Consider the following 14,743-nt stretch of genomic DNA (forward strand, 5'->3'; position numbering starts at 1 on the left):
TTTTTTAGACAGAGCCTTGCTTTCTCATCACTATGCCCTTGAACTCTCAGTGATCCCCTCCTTCCTGTCTTCTGAGTGCTGAGATTATGGGCATGCAGGACCCATGCCTAGCTATTGTTTGAATAATTTGAATTGAGAAAGAAAATGCAATGAAATCTCATTAGTTTGAATGTCATTAATTCTCAATTTATGATCATTTTGACAGGCACCAAACTAAAGTTTATATTTGTGCTGTGAAGAAAGAACTTCCAAACACAAATGTGTGCTGTGGTATTTCAGCACATTGCCCCCCAACCCCCCAGGTAATTGAATTAGTCGGACTACTAAATACAGTTCTTAGAAAGAGTTTTTGAAATGCCAAGGCATATTGCATTTCTTCAGTTTTCATAGTTTTACAAATTCAGTTACTCTTTTACTAAGTTAGTCTGAAATAATGTGACTTTATTGTATATTTGCTTTAAGTCAGGATTTTTTTTCTGTTAAATTTACATGAGGCTTCATGAGAAAAGGTGGTTACTTAACCAAAGTTCTTCCTTAAGATTGTAGTAAGACTTCTTAAGGTGTACTCTATTCATCAACTGAAGATCACACATGAAAGATTAAATCTCATGCACTAGAGTGTACTGCTGCCATTGAAACCACATCGATTGAGAAGCACCATGAAGTTTAACTTTAATTCTAACTCTATACCTCTAACATGGCTGTTTCTACACTGTTAAACATCTTGCATATTTATAACACTTTTGTGATCATCAAAGGGGAAACTGTGTAAAAATTATTTGAAGTGCCATGCAGTAAGGTAATATTTTATTAAGAGAGCTTTCTTCCAATAACTTCATATAATAGCTATAAATAATTACTGAGTGACTTATCACAAGTAAGTTCCTCTCTTAGGCACCCCTCTATAAGTGATATATCTAAATGTTTTCCGAGAAGGCAAGCAGCAGCAAAGTGCTTAGTCTTTTTGAAAAGTATATACTGACCATGCTGCATGTTACATTTGAGAATAGACACCTTTCCTTTATTTCATCAAATATGCATTGTCTGTTAGTTTCTTTGAACTAATAGAAACAGCTCAGGCTGAGTCAGCCCTACGATTGAATTTCAGCTCTTTAATTTGTTTTGTGTGTGACCTTTGGCCAGTCTCTATATCTCTCAAGCCTCGTTTTTTTTCAGTCTATAAAAGGGGACTAGTGTCTATCCTACATAACGGTGATGGAGAGGAAATGAAGATATTGTAAGTAGTGCAGAACTGGTGTCCAGCAGGTTTCTTTGTTTTTACTTTCCCTTTGTCCCCTTTGGAGAATTTTGAGAATTCTATTGGGCCAATCTATAGACTAGTGAGGAGGAATAAGTAGACTATCATTTCACAGTTGCATCCGTGGAAAGTTTTTATTTACTTAAAATTGGACATCACTGGGCATGATGGCACATGGCCTGCGATCCCACCCCGTGTGTCGGGAGGCCGTGGCCAAAGGGCCACATGGTTGACCCCAGCCTGGGAAGCGTACCTATGTGCAGCGAAAGCTCATCTCAAAATTAAAAAGTGCTCAGGATATAGCTCAGTGTGAAGTCCCTGATTTATCATAATAATAAAACCACCAAATAATAATAATACTTGAATATCAACGTAGAATAGGTTGTTTCCAGAATTTTAGAAGCTAAGTGTCTTAGTTACATTTCTTTCCTTGCTGAGACAAAATACCCAATCTCCAAGTTAAGGAAGGAAAGGCTTATTTATTTTTTTATTTTTTATTTTTTTAGTGGAACCAGGGATTGAACTCAGACCCTTGCGCTTGCCAGGGAAGCGCTTATTCCACTGAGCCATGTCCCTGGCCCCAGGAAAGGCTTATTTAGCTTGCAGTTTGTGGAGGTTTCAGTCCATAATCTGCTGGCTCCAGGGCAGGGTGGCCTGGCGAGGGCAACAGCTCATGGCGTGGAAGACAACAAAAGCAACAAGAGCAAAAGAGGAGGAGCAAGACTGGTTTCCCTCTTATTGTATGCAGGCTATCTGCCCTAGGGCGGGTGTAGCCCTGGTTCTAGCACTAGACAATGAGCCAATCACGAACTCTAGGTTCAGCCACCTCTAAAAAGCCTGACCCAGGATCTCAGGAAGCTTGGGGAGACATACAGTTCACATCATATTTGATTCTCATTTTATACTGTGTATAAATACAAATGAGAATCTTATTATATTTAAAATTTTATGGACAAGGCTGATGTGGTAGCACATGCCTATAATCCCAGCATTCAAGAGGCTGAGGCAGGAGGATCACTGAAATTTGGAGGCCAGCCTGAGTTACATAGTGAGTTCAAGGCCAGCCTGAACTACCTAGTGAGACACTGTCAAAAACAAAACAAGAGGGCCAGCCAGATAGCTCAGCAGATTAAAGTGCCTGCTTAAGCAGATGCAAGGACTGGGGTTCAGTTCCCAGCGTGCTGTGCCAGCCCCACCCCGGGGTGTGCTGAGATGGCAATTGAGATTGGGTGTGGTAGCGCACACCTGTAATCCCAGTGCTTGGGAGGCTGAAAACAGGAGGATCACTACAAGTCCAATCTGTGTAGTGAAACCCTATAGACCATGTATTAAAATACATTTAAAAAAAAGAAGAAAAGATGAAAACGCATGGAAGAAACTCTCAAATTAACTTGTAACGTTCATATGTTTCTACGAGATGAGAAATACCCTAGGTTCAATTACTTAAACAGTACCAGGTATTGCCACTTACCCCCTTTATACGCCAACCACTCGGAAAGTGTTTTCTCATTCTACAGTAGTCAAACATTTTGACTACAGACTTTAACTTTTAAAGTTTATTTTAGATATAGGCCACTAAGCCTTCTAATAGTATACATTTCAATTAAAGTTTTACCCTATTACCAGATTCAGAAGAAGATGTTGTTGAAACTCCTGCAGTATCTCATGATGAACATACACACCAAGAGATAAAGGGCCAAAAAACGCTAGCAACTCCTGCAGTCCGTCGCCTAGCAATGGAAAACAATGTAAGTTTGCTTGATACTGAAATCTGAGATTGCATAGGAAGTTTAGATTTGTGTCTGTGTCAGGCAAGTTACTCTACCACATCCTCAGCCATTTTAATTTCTTATTTTGAGAAAGCCTCACTGTGTGGCCCTCTTTTCTCAACCTCCTGAACAGCAGACTCTAGCCATAGGTGCATACCACCATGCCTGCTCTTCCTCTGTTTCATGTAGCCAAAAACTAGGTTCATGCAGGTACAGAATGAGGGAGGAAAAAAATTAGTGCAGCTAATGCTTTATATCCTTAATGAAATTTTATGTACCATCAAGTACATCAACTATGAAGACCGAACCAGGCACAAACTTTAAGCTATTTCATATTTACCTGGTAGGCAACATGCAATTCAAGGTCAGCCTGTGCTACATAATGAATTCCAGGTCTAGAATATATAGGAAGACTCTGCATTGAAAAAAAGAAACAGTAATCACTTTCCATTTTTAAACTGTAATACATATTTATTCTTAAGTAATTGTATTTTTAGTATAAATTCTGTTGCTTTCTAGATTAAGCTGAGTGAAGTTGTTGGCTCAGGAAAAGATGGCAGAATACTTAAAGAAGATATTCTCAACTATTTGGAAAAGCAAACAGGAGCCATATTACCTCCTTCTCCAAAAGCTGAAATTGTACCACCTCCACCAAAACCAAAAGACAGGACTGTTCCCATTCCAATATCAAAGCCTCCAGTATTCATAGGCAAAGACAAAATAGAACCTGTAACAGGTAATAAATAATGACAGTAATATAAAGCAATAGTATTTTTATTTTTAGAGAAACTACTTCAAGAAATGCATGCTTATACTGTGACATTTTCAAATCTTACTAAAAGAAAAATTCAAATTCAGTACATATTTTCTTATGGTGAAACAACAATTTTTCTAGGGAGCACTTCACTTTCCGTGTACTATTAAGTTCTGTATTTTAATACATGAACAGACTTACAAATTATGACTGAATATCTCCCAGGCTTTCAGAAAGCAATGGTGAAGACCATGTCCGCAGCGCTGAGGATACCGCACTTCGGGTATTGTGATGAGGTCGACGTGACTGAATTACGTAAGCTACGGGAAGAATTGAAGCCCATCGCTTTGGCTCGTGGAATTAGACTCTCCTTCATGCCTTTTTTCATAAAGGTGAGATTTCATTCACTTCAAACAAGGCTGCAGTAAGACATTTACATCTTCTACAAAGCTGCAGGGTGTTAACTGGATTACTTCTTACCACATCGTATAGGTAGAAAAACTTGCAAACCCACTACTTCATTGTTTCTTTTGGATTTCTAAGATTGAAATCTCTGTGCCATATTTTTATCTACTTATCTCCTTGGGCTAGATAAGCATTGTCCTGACAGCTAATTAAAACCTTTAATTCTGACAGGATCACCAAAAGATCCTGTTTTATTCTAAAATTATATGTGATACTGAATTTGCATATCGCAGACATCTGTTTATGGGTTTATCAAATTTATGCCGACGCCTTGAAGCCAGTATGAAATAGAGTTAGATAAAGTCTAAGCAGGCGGTACGCAGTTTACAGTGCAGCCCACATCAGTGAGCATTGCGTAGAGCAGCTGCCGTGTGGCATGTAAACAGTCCTGCCCTTACTTTGTGTTTAGGGAAATCAGGGCTCAGAGAGGTTGAGGAACTTGTCAGGAGCACACAGCTAACAAATGCAAAAGCAAGTTTCTGGTTCTGGTCTCTTTTACTCAAAAGTGCCTTCGCTCAGTGTGGTGCCGTCCCAGCCCTTTCTTCCTTATGCACTAAGGCTGGTCTTCCATAAATCCAATTGTGTTAGTCTTTGATTCTTTTCAGTAGTTTGCTTTCGTTGCTTTTCGGGTGGCTTCCAAACTCCTCAGGGTGACGTACAGAGAACACTGCAGTCTCCAGCCTGCTTCTCTGCACTGTCTCACAGTCACGCCATCTGTCTGAATCACATTAGACCCCACAGTGCCCCGGCATGCACACTTCCACCTGCAGTGTCCCACCCTCTCCACTCACCAGCTGCGCAGCCCGAATACCAAGCCATATTCAGGTCTAACTGGGGGCCTGCCCCATAGCTCAGCTCTTTAAGTGGCTGCTTCAACAAAGCAGTCAGGCTCAGGTTGCTGGGGTTCGATCCCCACAACTCAATCCAGCCAAACCTGCCCTGAAGGCATTCGGAGCAAAAAAAAAAAAAATCCTTATCAGGTCTAACTGCTAGGCCTTAAGTGGCTGTCCCTGTTGGAGTCACATACTCTTTTGTTTCCCGTTACCACCAGTGTGTACTTTTTTATATCTTCACTGGATTTGGAACTATATGGAAAAGAAATCTCTCTCCTTCAGCAACCACTCTGACAAGTGGATGCTTTGTGCCGAGTGGTGGTCTCCAAATAAATGGAGGACATTTTCACTCCAGAGGAGGCAATTGAAACACACGGGTTGCGGCACCCAAATTTTATATGAGTGGGACAGCAGCTACGGGTTTCGCAGGTGGAAGCAGAAGCTGAGTTGGCAAGAACAGTGAAAGGGTGATTGGAGGCTGGAGGCCGTGCTGTGTCCACAGGAGAGCAGGAAAGGGTCACGTAGGAGCCAACTACCTGGCTTTAATGTAATGGTATAAGCAACAACTACAAATAAATAACATGAGCAACAGCTGCTTTGATTCACATGAGTTTACAGGAGCATTGCTGAGGCTGCTGCCGCGGGCTGAGTCTCCCTTCATTGCAGTCGCTCACAGACTGGCAGGGTTCCTGGAGTGGGAAGACCTGGCTGGGGTGACCTGCTTCTCTCCCGGCTGTCTCCCTCATCTCCCCAGCCTGTCGCCTGGACGTGGTGTCATAGTGCGGACAGAGAGGAATGAAGAAATGGGACAGACATGCTCAGTGGCGCAAGGACAGACTTTGTAATGGTCTCACAGGAAATAAAGCCAAGCTTTTCACTGCCAGCTCTCTTACATCAAAGTTTATTCCTGTTTCATTGGCCAAAAACCAAGTCTCGTGACTGAGCTTAGCGCTCACAACAGCACTACCAAGGGATGTGAACACAGGGGGGCGTGTACAAGAATGGACCTGTTGCTTCACCCTCTTGGACCCAGAGAGGAGAAAGAACTTTAGAGGGAAGTAGGTAGCAGTCACATGCTTACGTAGGTTGTGTACAGTAAGGTTCAGTAAAGAAACTGGAGTGGAAATGACAGTGCACCCTGATCCAGTGAGCCATGGTTGACGTGGGAGCTTGCTTGCCTGATTTGCAGAATGAGTAGAAGCCAAGGAAAAGAGATACTGAGAAGACATGGTGGAAGGCAGGTGGAGACACGCCAGCCCTGACCCTGGGGCTCATCGAGCTGGCAACTGAGACTGGGCGTGCTGCGCGTGCCTGAAATCCCAGCTTTTGGGAGGCTGTAAACAGGTGGATCACTACAAATCTGGTCTAGTAGTGAGACCCTGAATACCCTGTAAACCTTCCCTAAAATACAAAAGAAAACAAAACACTCTGAAAAAAAAAGAAAGACAGAGTGGTAGATACTGACCCAAAGCTGAGGCCATCCTGGGCTAGAGTCAATTCAAGGTCAGCCTGGAGCTACATAGCAAGAGGACCTCAAAAAAAGAGAAAAGCCCCCGCCCCATGGGGTCTTACATTTATCTTAGGCAGCAAGACGGCCTCACTGTTATTTCGGGTCAGGTTCCGCTTACTGATCTTGGGCAAATTTGTTTACATGTTGAATTTCTTCTTGCCATTTTTCTTCATTGTTGCAATTTGAATGAAATATCTATAGTTTGAAAATAAAATCTAGTGCACTTTGTTTTAAAATGAAATATAAGTTTCAGAACATTTGAGAGTATAGTACTACCAAAATATTTGGCTTTGTGGATTTGAATTCAATCTACCACTCTAATTATGTTTGGGTCCGGATAATCTTAATTCCACTTAGTATAACAGACTTTAATGTCCATGGTCACTTCCAATTTTATTTTCATCTGTTTTTCTGTTGCCTCACTCTATACCAGATGGCCATATTGCCTACAGGCAAAAACTGATTCAGAATATTATGATGTCATATTTCCGTCTTTATTTCTTATTTATAAAAACCTTAAAGTTATATTAATTTTAAAATGAAGAGTGCCATATTATAATTGCATCACTTTGAATGTGTTTATTCTCAAGAGTACAGATTTGGGGCTGGGGAGATAGCTCAGTAGAATAAGCGCTTGCCTGGCAAGCACAAGGGCCTGAGTTCAATCCCCAGTTCCACACAAAAAAAAAGGTACAGATTTGACTTAGAGAAAAAGAAAATACTACAGAATATTACACAGAGGAAGAAAGGACACTTAGCTTGTATTTCCTTTTAGAAAATTTGGATCAAAGCACTATTTTTATATGTAACTTTTTAGATTGACCTGAGTTATGGCTTTTTACATAAAGAACATGAAAATTACAGTTACTAGATCAAATGCTTGTTGAAACTTTCAAGTCGTAAGGACTAAGGAACGTACAGCAAATGTTATTGTTGTATTTATCTTTCACTGAGCTACCTCCATGACCTATTCTAAGTAAACCATTAACTATGAAAACCTACTCTGTATATTTAAACTCCTACCTTAACTCTCTAATTCAAAGATTTGATTAGATTCTTTTCTTCTGTCAAGGCCAGCAACCCACAGCCAGAAATAGCACAATGGGAGAAAAGACAAGGAAGTTGAGAAAGACAATTTTTTTAAAAAAGAACAATCATAAACATTTTTATTTTGCTGTCTCTTTAAGTGTAATGGACACCAAATGCAGTGCTAGTTCCTGGGTGGGCAGAGAGCCCTTTAAATATGAAGGGCATTTTGGAAGCAGGTGGGGAGCATGACTTTAGACAAGGAGGACTGCTCTTAGAGACAGAAGAAGAAAAGAAGGGTTGAGCTTAGGGGGAGGCAGACCGGAGGACACAACAGTGCTGTTCAGAAAGCTTGGGCTCTGATGGACGTGTCTGAACTCACCTTGACCTTCACTTGGCAAGGACACCGGCGGGCGCAGCACTGGCTTCCTGTCCTCAGTGCATTCTGAAAGCTTATCACCTGTGCTTTCTGCACAGGGAAGTCGCTTATCTGTTTTTTGCATTTTGATTCCTGCTGTTTTGTTTTGTTTTTGTTTTTTGTACCAGAATCCAACTCAGGACCTTGTGCTTTCCAAGCAGGCGCTTGTGCCACTGAACTACATCCCCAGCTTCCTGCTGTACTTTTGAACTACTGGTTTGCTTCTCATGGAAAAAGTTAAGATACTGCATGACCATGAGGAAGTCAGAACTGGGACATTTTCTTTGAAGTTTGTTTAATCCGTATAATTATTTTGAAAATCTTCTTGATGTTTACAAACTATCTGCAGTGTTTGTTAATTTTCTCTTTTTGTGACTGGTGATTGAGCTAAGGGAGCAATGAATTATAGTGCCAGCTCTTTTTATTTTATTTTGAGATTGGACCTAGCTCAGTTGCCAGGCTGGCCTGGAACTTGCAATCTTTCTGCCTCAGCTGCCTGAGGAGCTGGGATTACAGGCATGCACTCCCACCCCCAGCTATTTTTTTCCTTAGATGATTAGGATGACCTAATTTTATGTTGCTTGAAGCTAACCATGAAAATGCAGTAATATGCCTCAGTATATGCAGACTTAAATAAAATTCAGCATAAGTCTCCTTTCATATCTTTCCTTGCTTTTAATCCTCTGGTTTTTAAGGGTTGAAAGTACCAACGTTCCATTCTCTTTCTGTTAAAACAGGCTGCTTCTTTGGGATTACTGCAGTTTCCGATCCTTAATTCTTCGGTGGATGAAAACTGCCAGACTATAACGTATAAGGTTGGCTATGCATTGTGAACGTACTTGTTATCAGTAGAAGATTGTGCAAAGATTAGGCTTCTGTGGTACCTCAGGTAGTCACCCTTCTGAAGGCTGGATATAAAAGTGTAAAGCACTAAATTTTGGAGCACACAAAGCCCTTGGTTTCCCTCCTGTCATCACACAGAAAATTAAGTATAATTTGTTGTCCATGCCTTTGCTGGTTAATAATGATACTGTTTAGATTTTTAAATTGTCATAAAAGTCATTTTTGACAAACCTACTGCTGATATATTAAAGGAATAAAAACTAAAAGCTTTCCTCCTAAAATCAGGAACAAGAGAAAGATGTCCACTATCCTGTTCAACATAGTCCTCAAAACATGTGCCAAAGCAGTCAGACAAGAGACAAAAAAAATAAAAGGAATACATTTATATATGAAAAGACAAAGTCAAAATGTCATTATTTGCAAGATCCCTCCAAAAAAAATCCATGAAAATACCCCTAGAATTACAGTTAATAGTCAAATTAATTCAACAGTATACTGGATAGAGAGCCAGCACACAAAAATCAATAGCATTCTTGTGCAAAAATAATGAACTCACTGAGGAAAAAAGTAGAAAAGCAGAACCATTCACATTAATATCGAGAAAAATTAAATTCCTAGGAATTTGCCTAACTAAGGAGGTGGAAGCCCTCTACAACAATATTATGTCATTATGAAAACAAATGGAAATGAAAGAAGACATTAGAAAATAGAAAGATGAGTTTGGGCATGGTGGTGCATGCCTATAATCCCAGCACTAGGGAGGCAGAAAACAGGAGGATCACTACGAGTCTGAGCTGCATAGTGAAAACCTGTACACAAAAAAAGAGAAAGAAAGAAAATAGAGAGATGTCCTTTGTTCCTGAATAGGCAGAACCAATACAGTCAAAATGTCCATCCTTCCTAGAATGATATACAATCCTAACCCAACACCAACCAAAGTACCAATAGCATTACTCACAAATCTATAGAAAATAATCCCAATTTATGTGGAACCAGGAGAGACCCAGAAGGAGGAGACATCACAATCTCAGGTTTGAAATTATATTACAAAGCTACAGTGATTACAAACAGCGTGATATTGGCCAAGAACCAGACATGTGGATCAGTGAACAGAAAGGAAGGTATAGGAGCCACACCAGGCACAGTCAGCTCTTTGAGCTTTGGCAGCGGGGCTGAAAGCTTACACTGGAGGGAAAGATGGCCTCTTTAATAAGTGGTGCTGGCGATGTTGGGTAGCCATATGCAAAGATTAAAGCTAGGCCCATGTCACTTACCACGTACTAAGCTGAAATCAAAATAGATCAGTGGACTGCTGGACTGTGTTGGATTGTTTTGCTGAATTCACGCACCTAGCGTATTTAGATGCCAGTGGAATACCCATCTCTGACAGGAATAAACAAAAAAAGGGAATACAGAAGAAGGACTATTTTGTATCTGTATGTACAGAATAGGGTAGATATACAGCGACTTTCACTTAATCCAATGAGAAGAAAGATTTGTACTGATAGTATTTGGACAGGATATCCTTCTGTATCTTGTACTGTGGATAACCACTAAGAAGATAACAGTGTACAATGTATTAATTATTGAAACTATCTGATTAATCAGTTTTGAAATTGTCTCACTGCTATTTGTTTCTCAATAAAATAAAAAATATAGAAAAAAATAGATCAGTGATCTAAATGGTAAAAGAGGAACACTTGATTTGTTAAAAGATAAAATAGGCAAAACTCTTGAAGAGATAGGCGTAGGCAGGGGCTTCCTGAGCAGAGCCCCAGACAGAGAAAAAGTAAAATAGCAAGCGCCAGCACATGGCTCACACCAGATGGAAAGGGTTCTCACCACGAACGGAACAGCGGAGTAAGGAGACAACCTATGGAATGTGAAAACAGTTGCCAGCTACACCTTGGGCTGGGGACGAACACCCAACGTGCGTAAAGAACTCAAAGGAATCAGACCCCCCTCAGATAAAAGATCGGTGAAAACTGGGCTAGTGAGATGAAGAGACGCTGCTTAGAAGAAACACAAGTGGCCGATAAGTACGTGAAAATATTCAGCCTCCCTGGCTGTTACAGCAGCCTTCTTAGGAACGGCTCGCCCCACGAGAGCCAGTCGCAGCAAACGCTGGCGAGGGTGCAGGGGCAAAAGAAGGCCGTCGCTATTGGGAGGCATGTGGCCCAGCACAACCACGTGGGAGTCAGGGTGCAGATTTCCCAAAGAGTAAAACCAGGATGTCTTGCTGTCCCTTCTAGGTATTACAGTGATGCATGAGTGTTTATATTCATAGCAGCACAGCTGATAAGAGCTAAATCTTGGAACTAGCCTGTGTGCTCCTGACGGGTGAGCAGGCAACGAGGATGTGCTTCCATTGCACAGTGGAGCACTATTCTGCCCTGAAGAATGATAAGCGGGAGGCATGCACTGGTGAAAGGACGTACCTTGAGACCTTTTTCTTTCTTTCTTTTTTTTTTGACAAAGTTTGCTATATAGTTCAGGTGTGTCCTGAACTCACTATGCGGCCCAGGATGGCCTTGAGCTAACAATGATCCTCCTACCTCAGCCTGCTAAGTGCTGGGCCTATGAATGAGCACCACCACTCCTGGCACTGAGACTATAATACGAAATGAAATAAGCCGAACATACAAGCTTAAATGCCACATAATTTCTCTTCTATGGAGAACTCAAAATATGCATAAAAAGCAAAATAAAAGGTAGCTATAGAAAGTAGGAAGATCTTTTTCAAATAAGAAGGGGAGAGGATAAAAAAGAAAAGAATCAAAAAAACACAAAACAAATGGAAGGCAACCAAGAGTTGGAAGGCAGGCTGGGATATAGCTCGGTGGCATACGTGCCTGCTGGTATGTGCAAGGTCCTGCGCTCGATCCTGGTACCCACCCCTCCCCCTGAAAAAGAGTTGAACAGGAGTAGGGGATGGAAAGAAATTAAGATGTGTCAGCGCACGCAGGCTACGGACCCCACTCTAAGTAGCCTCCCCTAATTACTCCAAGCAGCTTTCTCAAGATTAAATTCCCTGGAGTTTAAAAAATGAGAATAATTTAGGTAAGAAAAGTAGTTAAAAAATTGAATTCAGTTTGAGCGAACTCTTCTGTTTGGGGTGAATACTTCTTAAGACTGACAACTTTATGGGATGTTGATCTTTTTAATGAGAAATGTACATTTCTCATTAAAAATTGATAATTAGAGCAAGTGTAGATACTCTGGGAAGTCAATCCTAAAATATTCTCATGTGATTAATACAGCCAGTTGTCTTTGGTTTTGGTTTAATACTTCCTGATTATATGCTACAAGAAAATAAAATTCCTACTGGAACATAATGATGCTTAAAACTTAGACAATAAATACACAAAAAATATAAGCAAATAAATTAGGTTTTTGTATTTTCTATTATGCTATTTTAAAATCTATACCAAGAATTTTATGACATAGATCATATTATATATGTTTTTCCTTTTAATATATTTGGTACAGGGTCTCTCTATGCAGCTTGGACTCATAGTGATCCTCCTGTCTCAGCCTCCCAGTGCTGGGATTACAGGCCTGTGCCACCACACCCAGTGTCCGTGGCCAGCTCAGTGTGCCCAGGGGTGGGGCTAGGACTGCATGTGGTGTCGGGGATCAAATCCAAGTCCCTGCACTTGCCTAAGCAGGCTCTTAGTCTGCTGAACTATCTCATTGGCCCTTACATATGCTTTTTAAATAAAAGTTTCTATATGAAAAGAAAAAATAATATTTACCTTCAATCCATGCCCCAAATATAATTCACTATTCTGAGATATGTATCTTCCATCTAGACTTGAAATTTTCTCTGGATAAATAAGGACCCCCCCAATCTTTGTCCTCTCTTCAGTTGAAATTGCTAACACTACACGTTTTACAAAGTTTCATTTTATGTTCTTTTAAGAATATATGAAATTTTGCATATTTTTCCTTAACTTGCCTTTGTCCTTTTTCACCTAATACATTACACACCTACAGCACTTATTGTCAAGCGTTTTGCAGGAAGTCTGTAATAGCTCAGCAGTCCGCTAGTAGCACACGACTAACCTGTGTTCCTACCAACAAAGTTATTTTTGTCAGAAAAACCATAAAAATCCTTTTAAAATTATATCTTTTGAGTCACTGCCAACCTGACTAAAGTAGCTTCAAGAGCGGTTTTCTTTCTTAGGCTGCTCACAACATCGGGATCGCGATGGATACCGAGCAGGGGCTGGTTGTTCCTAATGTGAAGAACGTTCAGGTCCGCTCTGTGTTTGAGATTGCCACCGAGCTGAACCGCCTCCAAAATCTGGGCTCCCTGGGTCAGCTCAGCACTGCTGACCTTGCCGGAGGGACATTTACTCTTTCCAATATTGGATCGGTGAGTAAGGGGTTCAATTCATAAGCAGCGTTGTGGCTATTCTGATCATGTGCTCTGCTGAAAGTATGAAATGTCACTTACCGTTCTCCCTGAAGGCTTACTGTGTCTCTTTTCTTTTTCCTTTTGTGTTGTGTTGTTTTCTTTCTTCCATCCTTCCTTCCATCCCTCCATCCTCCCTCCCTCCCTCCCTCCCTCCCTTCCTGCCTTCCCTCCTTCCTTCTTTTTGCTTAGATTGGTGGTACTTATGCCAAAGCAGTGATCTTGCCACCCGAAGTAGCAATTGGGGCCCTTGGATCCATCAAGGTATGTGTATGAAATGATTGGAGAACAAATAAATTGGAGAAGAAACACACAGAAGAGTACTCATTGCTAAAGTGTACCCTCACCTTGTAGGTTGGAGTTTGAACTTTGGCTAGTAAGTTAGTTATTTCTTCATAAAGATCTGGATTGTTTCTGTGTGGATCTACCGTTGAGAATTATATCAAGCACAGTTGTGAGTCTTTATGGGAAACCACAAATACATTTAATCTGTTTCTATCAAAATATCTTTTTGCAAAATACCAAAGAATAATAATAAACCAGTTTGAATTGTTATTCATAACAGTGTGAGGTACCTCTTTGAGCATTTCTCTAAAACTTACGCTCAAAGAATCATTAGGCAAGCTAGTTCAAGTGCGGATTCCTTTGCCTTAGATGTAGAGTCTCCATACTCGTATGTTAGACAAGAACCAGGTGGTCCCAACACAAATGATCTGTGGTCATGAGTCAGGAGATGCTGACTTAGAATAAAGCTGCAGTGACCTTTAAGTGACCTTTAACCATGACTGAACATTATGACCACGTGAAATTTTGGAAAAACTATGCCATGCTGACTCAGTACCAATTGATCACAATTTAAGGGGAGGGGGCTTGGACATTCGTAGTGACTCATGATTGAAAAGCTCACAGGTACCCCTTTGAATGATCATTAATAAATGTCATTGCACTATGCTAACTTTGCTGTTTGCTCTTCATGTTTTAAGGAAATCCTCTGTCTGTGGTAGTTAGTGTGCTTCCATACCCAGTGTCCTGGGACTTGTGTTTCATGACTTTATTCCTATATTGTGACATCGAAATCTAGCAGATAGCTGCTAAATTACTCTCTATAATAATGTCCACTTTCCCTTCAGGCCAAAAGGGAATGCAAAGGAACACACACACACACGTCCGGGGACCAGAGAGAGACCTCAGTGGTGTAAGTGCCTGCCTAGCAAGCACAAGGTCCTGAGTTCGGCCTCCAGCACTGCCCCCCAAATCAGCAGTGTGTGATAACTTCTTTATCATTCATTCTCTTCCCAACAACTTTTGTTCTCACAAGAGTTTGGCTTTCTATAATTTCCAAACCATCACACCTGTTTGACAAAGTTTTGCTTTTAATTTTCCTTAAAGTGATTTATTTTCTTCTAAATATATGTATTTATATATAAGAGATGCAAAAATGAAAATATTT

General features: G+C 40.7%; 1 protein-coding gene across 1 annotated transcript in view; it reads left to right on the plus strand.

Annotated features, from left to right (window-relative positions):
- The window catches only part of Dbt (dihydrolipoamide branched chain transacylase E2), a 48,768-nt gene that overhangs the window by 31,335 nt on the left and 2,690 nt on the right, over nucleotides 1-14,743 (plus strand). Inside the window, exons 4-9 of the mRNA XM_012515960.2 lie at nucleotides 2,885-3,006; nucleotides 3,547-3,763; nucleotides 4,007-4,173; nucleotides 8,771-8,848; nucleotides 13,063-13,254; nucleotides 13,486-13,557. Of these exons, the coding sequence (XP_012371414.1) occupies nucleotides 2,885-3,006; nucleotides 3,547-3,763; nucleotides 4,007-4,173; nucleotides 8,771-8,848; nucleotides 13,063-13,254; nucleotides 13,486-13,557 (848 nt within the window). The remainder of the gene's footprint in view (nucleotides 1-2,884; nucleotides 3,007-3,546; nucleotides 3,764-4,006; nucleotides 4,174-8,770; nucleotides 8,849-13,062; nucleotides 13,255-13,485; nucleotides 13,558-14,743) is intronic.

This window comes from Octodon degus, unplaced genomic scaffold (assembly GCF_000260255.1).
Source record: "Octodon degus isolate 3935 unplaced genomic scaffold, OctDeg1.0 scaffold00084, whole genome shotgun sequence".
In the NCBI taxonomy this organism is placed as follows: domain Eukaryota; kingdom Metazoa; phylum Chordata; class Mammalia; order Rodentia; family Octodontidae; genus Octodon; species Octodon degus.